Raw genomic sequence first — 12,351 nt, forward strand, 5'->3', positions numbered from 1 at the left:
ATCATTCAACATGTTACGCAGAAATTAATTTCCAGGTCAGCAAGAAGGCAAGATAGATGAGGTGCAAACCACAAAAACTAAAAAAAACTTGGGAAATTTCAGATCAGAAAAGTTCAAAACTATTACAATAATTTCACAACAATTCTACATGTTATAACAATGTGTTTTATTGCCAGACATAAGACCTCTAAATACTTATAACATTCTTTTCTGGGTTTTTTTTGTAACTTTTCACCTGCACTGACATGATTTATAGCGCCATTGAATCTTTAATGGCAACATGCTGCCGCTGGTGCAGTGTGCAATGGGCTTTCAAGAAATTAAAAACAGACAATTGTTGGGTGTCAGAAACAAAAACAGAAATACATTGATCATAACAGCTGGTAAGAGAGAAAATATGCAGTTCACCAAATGATTCTTGAGCTACTGTGATCTATGAATTTTTATCTTCTGTTGTCTTCGTTGTGTCAGTCCCAGCGGACTGCTGCTCTGCCAACATGTCTATCAGTTTCAGGTCAAGCACAGGATCCCTGGACTCGGCCAAAACCTGCAGAATAAAAGCAACACAATGATAATATGCAATAATCAAAACAAAACTGTGTTTGTACTTGTGAATTAGTAATCTCTCTCTCTCTTATATTTTTGTTTTTATTTTGTAATAAAAGCAAAAAAAGCAAGCAAACTTTTTCCCTTTTCGAGGTGAGTTTTGAGGTGAAGAATAAAATGAATTTAATCCATTACCTGACAAAGTTGCTGGTTTAAGAAAAAGTGGCTATAGTAATTTATGACAAGAACTAGTCAAAGAAAATAATTTCAGACATTTCTGAAACAAAAAATGAGTTTAACTTCCCCTCACTTTCCCTTCATCCAGAGAAATCCCTGGGTTAGGCCTTTTTCACAGGAGAAAAAGTATTGAAACAATTAAGACGCATTTATTCTAAACACAGCGTTTCAGTGGCTTTTAAACACCAAAATACGCTGTGCCAAAGATTGGTCTACCCCAAGGATTGGGTCTCCCATTGCCAGTGCCAGAAGAATTGATATGATTTAGACATTGGGGAAACCAAACAACCTCTGGCTAAACAGGGACGAACGCTGGTTTGAGCAGGGAGTCAAGGAGAACCCACTCAGGAACCCATTGCACACCCATTTTTCTGCTGTAGCATTGACCCGTATACATGAATTATATGGAATGAAGACACAGTTCCAAGAGCAAACACACTTGGCCAGTGCTGACAGTGGTCATCCCATAATCTCTGACAAACTATCCCCACTGCTTCACTGAATGGAACACAAGTAAGAGAGATGTAACATGTGAGACCATTGTTCAATCTGCCTCCATAGTGACATCTCTCACCTTCTCAACAAAATCCAAACTGTTCTGGATGTGGTGTTCAGAGCTGCCTACCAATGGGTTGAGGATCGAAGCCAGAAACGTTGTGATTTTATAGGTGACCCAGCTGATCATACAGACAATTGGTCTTAAAGGCACACCCTGTTTATCCTTCTTCAGTAAACAATACAGATTTGGTGTAGCTTCCCCTGGGTGTAGCCTGTGGTAGGAGGTCTGGTCAAGGGGTTTGTCTTGTTGTAACTGCTTCAGACAATCTTTCACCCTCTTCTTGTAGTCACTTCCTGGGTATCATTTCAGGGGCTCCTAAGCATTTCTTTTTCCACCAAGCATGGACAAAATTGTCCATAACCTCTTTAAGATCACCATTTAATATTGTGAACAGCAGATGAGACAGTGACGTTTGACTTTGATTAATTTATCCTCAGCAGCAGAGGTGACTCTTGGTTGTCCTTTCCTGGGGCGGTCCTTATGTGAGCCAGTTTTGTCATAGCACTTGATGGCTTTTGCGACTGCACTTGGGGACACGTTCAAAGTTTTAGCAATTTTCCAGACTGACTGACCTTCAGTTCTTAAAAGTTATGATGGACTGTCATTTCTCTTTACTTAGAATTCATATTATGGAAAGAACCAATCAGCTAACAGTTGTCAAATAGGGCTCTGAGCTGTGTACGACCCTGACCTCTGCACAACACAACTGATGGTCCCAAGTTGGGACCATCAGTTGTGTGGGGTTGGGATTAATGGGGGTTGGGACTCCCAACCCCATTAAGAAGGCAAGAAATTCCAAAAATGAACACTGACAAGGCACATCTGTGAAGTGAAAACCATTTCAGGTGACTACATCATGAAGCTCTTTGAGAAAATGCCAGGGGTTTGCAGCAATGCCAACAAAGAGTGGCTACTTTCAAGAATCTAAAATATACCATATATTTAGAGTTATTTATCTTTTTTCCCCTTTGCTCCATAATTCTATATATCTTGCTTCATATATTTGATTTCTTTAGTATGTTTCTAAAATGTAAAAGTGGTAAAAATAAAGAAAAACTATTAAATGAGATGGTGTGACCAAACTTTTGACTGGTTAGATGAATCTTTGGATGTACTTGGCACCTTTTTCTTTAGTAAAAACCTTTCGTTTTCACACGACTACATAATTTAGCTGACTGGCATAACATAGTTTGCAGCTGGCAAAAATGTGACCATGTCAAAACAGGGCAAACAACATTTTTGTAGGAACCCAAAGTAATAATTATAACAAGAGTCTTACAGGAGGAGCTCCTCGCCTTCTCAGGATGATACCTTCTTTAAGTAAAGCCTTCCCAGTCTCTTCAAACAAAGAGGACTTATCCAGCATGCCATGGCTTTTTAACTCTCTGTACTTGTCAACAAACCTGCGGGATTAAAAAGATAAGAGGAAGAGTGTGAAAATTGCCTGTCAAACTGTTATCGTTGCATTTTTCATAGATTTAACTTAACTTACGAATGGTAGGTGTATGTGTAGTAAAAATGATTCATGGCGTTACTTCCATTTGCTTTTGACACAGTTGCAATGTATGCTAAAACTGGTTCTTCACACTACTGAATTCCTCTGACCCTTCTTTTCAACAATGTCCTTGTCTTTGAGCCTTGTTTGTTGGGGTCTCATATTCAGTAACGTCACTCAAGTATTCCTTAAAAGTTTCTGTTGTCCTTTTGTCTTTTATTGTCCTCACATTGTACTGATGTGTACAACTGCAGTAGCCTAAGCTTTAACACATGCTCTGCTGGTGGCTGCCCCCCTTCTAAGATCTGTGTATCAACCTAACATGATGTGATCAAACTTTATTCCAACTACATGATTGCTTTGGCATTGTGGGGTTAGGGTTAGTCACTTAGTCCCTAAACCCTAAACCCTTAGTCACTGGTTTGTTGTGTTCTCTGTCAAAACATGGATGTTGAATTTCTACTGGCCATGAACCATTTGTCACCAAGCTCTACTTGAATGAGTCATAGATTATTGATAAACTGCTAAACAAAAATGCAAGTAATAGATTGAAAATGAGTTTAAAAGCATCTAATATCCAGAGACAATTTTAAAAGGTTTTCAGAAAGACTGGAGTACTGTGTGTGTTATTCTGAACTAGGGGTGGGCGGTATAAACGGTATACGGTAGAAACGATATAAATTTGGCCAACGGTAGAGATTTTGATTATAGCGCTCTACCGCGATAGCGCATGTTGATGGTGTCATCAAGCTGCGGCTATTTGGGTCGAAAGCATCGCAGCGGCTACAAACAACATCATCATCTGCAAATTATGCCGGGCGACAGTAATAGCAAAGAGACGAAGCACTTTTGGAAGATGGGGAAAGCCAAAAATTTTGCTTCCTCCACTTCCATACCATTGATTCATTAAGGCTGAATTCTCTCGCAGCTGCTCTGTTCCCATGTTGTTGCAGTATATTAATGACTAACCTCGTATTGTGGATGGATTATCTCAGTTGTTCTCCTGACTGAAGTTTGGTCCGTTTATAGCATCCTGCCATGCAATTGCATTTGTCCCTAACCACCAGAAACCCTCACGTTAACTTTTATCGAGTGGAAAAGGGTTAGCGGCCATCCTTCAGCTTCACTGTGCTAATGTTATGCTAACATAGCTGTTTTGCTAGCAATCACATAGCATATCGTTATATACCAGCTAGCTCAACTTCAGTAACCCTACAAATGTCACTGCTGTTTAGTTTTCTGTCTTCATTTATGTTGGAAGTGATAGCAGAGCTGTACTTTTTAATTTTTTCAGAAATCTCTCAGTCAGAACATGCTATATCATGTTTAGGTGGAAACTAGCGAGTTAACTTCCTGCTAACTTCTAACTCCGTTGAATTTAATAAATTCTGTTTTCATGGATGCCTGGATGTTAAACTTGATTGTTATACCTGGTAAAGCAGCAACGCTGATCATTTTATTAAAGATGAAAGAATTTAGACACTTTCTAACTCTCAGTGATGCCGCAGTGTTCATTTGACTTTGGGACCTGAAGCTGACAGAGTTTTGGACCCAGATTACTCCGCGAGGCTCCTGACTACGGCAGCCGTAATGCTCCGGCAATCCATCAAGCGGTGCGACTTCATAGCTTACTACTATGAAGCCGCACGTCATACTAAAGCATTTTTGACAGATTTCTGCGCGCCATGTACTGCATAAAATCGGTTCAAGGTCAGTAAGCACAACCAGAATTCACACATAAGGCGCACTGTCGATTTTTGAGAAAATTAAAGGATTTTAAGTGTGCCTTATAGTGTGTAAAATACATTATGCAGAAGAAAATAATATACCGCGATGTATATATCGTTACCGCATATGCTTCAAATTATACCATGATATGGATTTTAGGCCATATCGCCCAGCCCTATTCTGAACACAGTCAAACATACCTCTGACATGTAGAAACAAAGTTTGATTTGGAGAGATCAAGAGCCCGCAAACCTCTCCCATACTGCTCATAGAATCCCCTAGCAAAAACAAAAATCAAACAAAAAAACCCCAAAAACAACACAAGTTAGAAGTTAGTGAGGCCTACAAAAATATTTCACTTAGTATCAACACTTAGTTATCACTGTTTAAAATGTAAAATTGTTCCAAACCAAGACTAAATGCCCAAAACATGTGTCCACTCTGTGCTGATCAGAATTATGGTTTTGGTAGAAAAAAAGAGGAAGAAGAATATGCAAACTACATGTATTTTGTCTATATTCCTGTATTTATATAAGAAAAAAAAATCTGGGTTAACATCTGAAGAATATTTCTCCCATTTCTGTGTAGTGTTATTTATTTAGGAAACAAAGTGGACCTATGGCATATTCATATTCATTTTTTGTGACAAATAACCATTCATTTCTCCTCTCTCAGTCGAGACATTTAACATTTTACTTTACAGAACAGAGTTTTTTTTTTCTTCTTTTTTACAGCGCCCATTCAAAAGGCAACAAGTAGGTATTAGTAATCCTTACTGTCATCGTTGTATTTTTACTCAGTTGTATATAGTATTTGTATTTGTATTCTATTTTTATCTTATTGTATATTTATTTTATTTTATTCTACTGTATATAGTATTTTATTCTATTCTGTACAGTTGTGTACTGTATTTATTCTTATTGTATTCTAATTTTTGCCTCATAACTTTTGCACTGTCCACTTCCTGCTGTGACAAAACAAATTTCCCACGTGTGGGACTAATAAAGGTTATCTTATCTTATCTTATCTTAGCAATGTTTCAGGTGATTTTTTCCCTTTCTTGTTGCATAATTTGATGACTTATCAATCTTCAGTGAACTGGCTCATCTTGCACTTGAAGGAACTATATGTAATCAAAATGAAATAAATTTTTAATTATAATAATATAAATGAACCTAGCCCATGGACCAGGTTGCATATGGAATAATGTAACATGCATTTCAGGATAATGTATGAAGTATAATACTTTGCATGTTGTTACTGTGAACAGAAACTTATTCTCAAAGAATTCAAATAGAGTATCTGAATACCAGTCTCTTAGATGCTCCGCTTCCGACTTTTAAATGAATGCTATCAATCTGAGAGACTGATAAAGCCAGAAATGTATATTATGTGTGTGCTAAGGTGCCGTTTTCACAATATTTATAAAGGAGCCTTCAGATATAGGGAAAAAGTTATTTTCGTTGCCATGAGTGTGCCATGAACTTACGTTCTAATTTTATCCTCACTGTAGAAGATTTCAGGCACAATTTCCTGTTTCTTAGCAGAAGGGCTGGTAACTGGTTTCACATGAAGTGGGGCCCTCTTTGGTGGAAAAGTCTTGTACACATCATACCAGAGAGGTTTTTCCTTTGGCTTTATGACTCCAGAGCGTATCAGGTCTCTAACCCTGTTGATAATGTGAAAACACACAATTCCTTATCATTAACTGTACAGGAGAATGCTTTACAAAGGATGGCATTACAACTTCTAATACTGAAACTCTTTTTGCACAAGTTGTTTATGCTTTAAAAATAAAATAAAGTCAGATATTTTTTACCAAGTCATCTCTCACATCCCATGATTTTTAATGTTTGCTGCTTGTGACTGGCTACAGGACTTGGACTGGCAGGCCCCAGTCCATCAGGATTGGCAACAGGACTAAAGCCAGCATTATTACAAACACTGGCATTCCACAAGGTTGCGTCCTCAGTCTCATCCTCTACACCCTGTACACCCACGACTTTGTCACCTCCAACAAAGTAACATCATTTTGAAGTTCGCAGACAACACTGCAGTGATCAGTCGCATCACTGGGGGGGACGAAGCGGCTTACAGGAGAGACACCGGTCTGGTGTCATGGTGTGAGGAGGACAACCTCACACTCAACACTGACAAGACAAAGGAGATAATAATGGACACGGGGAAGAAGAGGAGGCCTGTTTATCAGGGGGCCTTGAAGTGGAGAGGGTGAGCAGCTTTAGGTACCTGGGGGACCTCTGAGGACCTCACCTGGTCACTGAACACCACACAGCTGGTCAAGAATGCTCAGCAGCAGCTGTATTTCCTGAGAAGGCTGAGGAATTTTGGTATGTTGGCCAAGATCCTCAGCAGGTTCTACAGCTGCATTGTATTGAGCATACTGACCAGCTGCATCATTGCATGGTATGGCAGCACTACTGCTATGGACTGCAAACGCCTGCAGAGAGTGATAACAACTGTGGAGAAGTTCATCAGGACTCCGCTGTCCTCTCTGCAGAGCATCTACCATCGCAGAGTCCAGAGGAGAGCTGCCTCCATCCTCAAAGACCCCACACACCCCGAACACAGACTGTTCACACTTCTGCTCTCGGGGCGGAGGTTCAGAAGTGAGAGATCCAGAACATCCAGAGTCAACAACCCCTTGTTCCCCACTGCCATCAGACTCCTGAACAGATGACCTATTTTTGACAGTAGTAATAATATATATATATATATATATATATATATATATATATATATACACACATACACACACACATATATATATATATATCATATTAAGCCAGCATATTAAGCTATAGCTCGTTTGCACACATCCCTGTTTCAAATCTCCATATTTTGTCTCCCTATCCATCTTCATTTATTTATTTGTATTTGTTATTTTGTTTGTTTGTTATTTATTTGTTAAAAACTCAAACTCCCACATTACTATTTCATGATCACATTATTTCAAGAATGTAATAAATATGTTTGTAAGAATTTTAACGCTAACTAGGTACACGTATTTGCAATATTTATCAGGATCCAGCAAGCGCTGTTTCGGCGCATCAGATAGAGAGCAGAGCTTTTAATGTCGCAAAACTGGTCGCATGCCGATGACGTCATCACGTCGCCCCCTTTTTAAAGGGTCACAGTTCCCGTGAATAATGTTTCTTGATTAATTAAATTATTTTAATAGTTGTAAACCCACGTGTTGGCTGAATAAAACACGTATTGCTGCCCAAGGCTAGCACATATACTGTACCAACTAAAGACTCTTTATAGTGCCGGAAATAGTATCACCATCATCGACATTGTGGATACAGCTAAAAGCCACATTAGCTTCATCATTACTTGATAAAAAGCGTAAACATTGGTCTTACCTTGTGAATACCGTTCCAAATCTCTCTAGTCTACTACCTGCCATGTGGAGCTTTTCGTCGACAGATCTAGCTATATAATTCCCCTTTTCTAGAAAAAATCTGCATTAAAGTTGACCATTGTTTGCAACACTGTCGAAACAACCCGTTCGGATGCTGTCATGCGATTATAGTACGGGTGCCTTGAATGGTCAAATTGTGCGCATTGATACTGAAATATTGGTTCTTCCGATACCAGACATTTATGTTCCAGAATCGACTTTCCTATTACATTATCGATATTATAGTAATTTAGGGTAAATTTGTAGCTTATAATTTACAAGAACACAGTGGAAAGTAACTATATTATTGGATTGTCTGAATAGGAACTACTTCTTCTGCCTATCACAGTGAGTTGGGAAATACGACTGTATAAATGCATCACGGCTCACGTGTGCGCGCTAGTTCAGTTTTCTATCATAAGTATGGGGCTATTTGAGCTCCACAAAAAGCAAAGATGCGGTTTGTGACACATGTGGCAAGGCCACAAACCTTGTCAAACACAAACAAAAGTAAATTGTAACAGAATATGATGAGGCGAACTGGAGGAGGAGGAGAGACTTTGTGTCTAGGCATTGTGTTCAAATGACGGGAATTCGCCGCATTCTTAAAACTGCAGAATCCCATTTGTTCAAATTGCAGAGTATTTACTGCGTATTATATAGACTAGGTATATATAAAATATACAGTAAAACGGTCATTGTATGCTTTAAAAAACTCAAAATATTTCATACATAAGATAAATAGACAATGACATGTATCTATAATGTTTTTTCTCAGCTTTACTATTTTCAATCAGTCACATTTGTTTTGGAATGGAAAGGGAATATTTAAAATGTAGGTATAGATTTCAGGGTTGTTGTTTTTTTTGTTTTGTTTTTTTAGTTCTTGTGTGAATTCTTCATAATTAAGCAAGAAGAACAATAGTCTGATGTCTTGTAGTCATACAGTTGTATTTCCGAATACGGTTTGAAATACACTACTTTTCATTTTTATTTACCAAACACATCAAGTTTTTACGCAAATGGTAAATGACCTGAATTTGTATAGCGCACTTAGTCCCTATGGACCCCAAAGCGCTTTACACTACATACAGCCATCCACCCATTCACACACTGGTGTTGTAGCCACAGCTGCCCTGGGGCGCACTGACAGAGGCGAGGCTGCCGGAGACTGGCGCCACCGGGTCCTCTGATCAATGCCAACAACTCTCTATCGAAAACGTTGTACTTATGCAAAGTATTGGTATCGATACCAGCCTGAATTTTACTTGGTATTGGATCCCAACAATGCTGGATCCTTTTCCAGCCTGATCTCTCCAACTGTGGAGGTATTGTACAGACGACACAGGAGCTGTAACTTTCCATTCCGACTTTATTCATCTCCAAACTACAACTGGACACATTGCGCCAAAAACCAGCAGAACCCCTCCCCCCGACCTGGGTGTGAGTGGAGCCCTTTGGTGGGCCACCACACAACCATTCATTATGGAGGTGGATGCCTTGGATCCTGGGGTCAGGGCTGTGGTTTCTCAGCAGTCTGAAGGTAAAATAAATCTGTGTGCTCCAGAAGGAAACTATGATTTTGGTAAACAGGAATTGCTCTCTATTTAGCTGGCAATGGAAGAATTGAGGCATTGGTTGGAGGGGACAGAGTATCCACTGGTTGTTTGGACAGACACAAAATTCTCTCTTAACTGTTGCCAGAGAAGAAAGAAACCGTCCTCTTCCATTATTATGTACATGGTGGTAAGGTGTCTTGTGGGAACTGACGGATTGAAACAAATGAGTGTGCTGTGTGCACAACAGTGTGACAAACATTACCTGTCCTTTTATTAACTGCAATAGTGGTGATCATTAGCCGCTAACTAACTGGGTAAGGGTGTCATGGGCCTGTAGCACTGTCCACTGTTTTAGGGAACATATTTGGTTTTACAGTAAGATACAGGGCTGTTCCCTGCCTTTCTGGGGGGCTTATATTTCACTATTAACAATAACAACAACAACCAAACTATCCAGAATGAATTTTGACATAATTATGAATTATTATAATAATGATATTTAAAAACAACACAGTTTTAAAGAAAATACATTAAGACGCCAATTAAATATATTAGATTTATATTTCAAATATGACAAAAATGCTGATTTTACAGCAGCAAAATTATTGTATCTCTACAGTTTAAATGTGTAATAAGCTCACCCATCTGCCTAGCACAGAGTGGATAGTGAAACTAATTGAATCATTATAAATACAGTATTTTATATTTATTACTTTTTATTAAATTTCTCATTACTTAATTATTATAGCACTAGGAATAAATAATAAGGGAAGGATGTGGATCAGCGCTATGATGCAAACCTGTGGCCATAGTACATATAGTCTTCTGGAGAAGGTAAAAATGTCATTGTGTGTGCATGTGTGTGTTTTATGTGTATAGATTTTTTAAAAAATTATTACTCATTGACCAGATATGCCCTGTAAGGACAGGGGGAGGAAACAGCTACAAAAGGAGCTATGTGAGGTTGCTAAAGGTATTGGAGCACCTCACCAGCTGGATTAAAAGAGCACAGGTAACATTAACACATGTACCAGTTGTTGAATTGCAGAGGTATTCAAGAATGAAATCAATAATAAACACAACTGCAATGTTATGGTTCTATAACATGTTTCTATCATTACTTTATTAAGGATTAGGTGCAAGAGTTGTTAAGTGTGGACAATTAAATAATAGATTAATGCAATAGCAAATTGTGCCTTGTTCTCAGATGGACCACAAGTGGAGAGTGACAGATCAGATGAGGAGATGGAAGGAGGAAGAGAGTGAGTCACAGGCAGAGGCAAGTTTATTTTCCACAGTTTTTTTCATCAGTTTCATCACCATATGGTTCCAAGTGCTGTCACCAATCTTTGCATTATATTTTTTATCTCATAACACTTGTTTAATCAGCTACCATCTCTCCTATGGACTTTTTAATGTCTACAGTCTCAGATCAACACAGTCCCGCCCTCCAGCACTATCAGCATGAGCACCACCAGCAACCCTTTAACAGCAACATTGTATGCCATCAGCTAAAACATAGGCTAGGTTTGCTTTGCATTGTCTCCACGTGATCACAAAGATATAGTATGATGCGATTCCATATTAGACTCTTCATGCATGTCGGTTGTTGTTATTCAGCCTGGTTCTATGTGCCCCTTTTTAACTTTGAGCACCCGCCCCTTCAAACATCTCTGCATGACCCTCGCCACTCCTGTATGGTCCTTCCAAGGTCAGAGGAAAGTGATTCACTGGGCTCATACTGCCAGATTCACTTGCTATCAGGTTGAGAATCTAACTGCTTCTTTCATGCAACAAAACCTCCAGTTCTCCACCTACCAGGTTATTAAAGCTATTACCCACATTGGGTCATTCTTGGGAACATATTGTGTTTCACTTTGTCACACAACTACCACCCTCATGTAATACTGTAATATTAACTATTAGTGATATTTTTTCCAAAGCTGTCCATTTCATAGTTCTCCTTAAAACTTGAGACTGCTCAACTTCAAAGTGTTTTTCGCTTGCATGCATTCGCTGAGGATATTGTCTCCGACCAGGAGCCTCAGTTCAAAGCTCGTGTCTGGAAGGAGTTGTGTTCCAAACTTGGGGCCCAGGTCAGCCTCTCTTCTGGTTTTCAACTGCAGACTAATCGACAGGTGGCGCTGGCTAATCTAGAGCATGAGGCCACTTTTTGCTGTATTACATCTACTAAGCTATCTCTTTGGATTTTCTAGCTTTTCTGGGTGGAATATGCCCATAACTCCATGACCTACAAACTCAAAAGTACTCTGTTCCCTCTGTCCAGCACCACATTTGTTGTTGCCGCTGTCTATGAAGGTGCATCTGTGCCAGAACAGTATAAGGAACAGAATAAATGCATTGCTGACTGCCCTGCTATGAACCAGACCAGAGAGTGGTTGTCCAATAAATATCCCTCTATGAACAGAATCTAAAAAGCTTGCACCTAGTCTTTTTCTCTTTTTCTCTTTTCATGCCTCCCAGCTCAAAGTGGTCTGGACCAGTCAACTGCCCTTTCCTCCAGTCATAAGAAATATAGATCCCCTTCCCTTATTTAAGTCATAGCTCAAAACATACTTGTTTAACCTGGCTTACTCACTTTAATACAGATCTTGTTGTCAAATCTTGTTTATTTGTTTTTTGTATCTTAATTTATTTTAATCTACTGTTTTATTGATATGTTTTTCTCTCTTTGTAAGGTAACCTTGGCTTTTAGAAGAGCACCCTCCAAATAAAATGTATTATTATTATTATTATAATTATTATTATTATTATTATTGTTGTGTGTAAAGTGATTCTGACCGGT

General features: G+C 38.9%; 1 protein-coding gene across 2 annotated transcripts; it reads right to left on the bottom strand.

The window, feature by feature from the left end:
* Positions 1-142: 142 nt before the first annotated feature.
* On the bottom strand, positions 143-8,136 carry mrps23 (mitochondrial ribosomal protein S23). Of its 2 annotated transcripts, XM_085244854.1 has the most exons (5): positions 7,949-8,134; positions 6,055-6,234; positions 4,766-4,843; positions 2,622-2,745; positions 143-547 (listed from the first exon to the last, which is right to left on the bottom strand). In XM_085244854.1, exons 1-5 carry the CDS (start codon positions 7,990-7,992, stop codon positions 434-436), a joined length of 540 nt encoding a protein of 179 aa, XP_085100980.1. In that variant the 5' UTR covers positions 7,993-8,134; the 3' UTR covers positions 143-433. The 2 variants fall into 2 exon arrangements, with proteins under 2 accessions (XP_085100980.1, XP_085100982.1); XM_085244856.1 differs by lacking the exon at positions 4,766-4,843 and having other exon boundaries at positions 7,949-8,136.
* Positions 8,137-12,351: the final 4,215 nt, after the last annotated feature.

This window comes from Mchenga conophoros, linkage group LG14, assembly GCF_057382185.1.
Source record: "Mchenga conophoros isolate Kocher_MC1m ecotype Shallow Benthic linkage group LG14, M_conophoros_male_GT1.1, whole genome shotgun sequence".
Lineage (NCBI taxonomy): Eukaryota > Metazoa > Chordata > Actinopteri > Cichliformes > Cichlidae > Mchenga > Mchenga conophoros.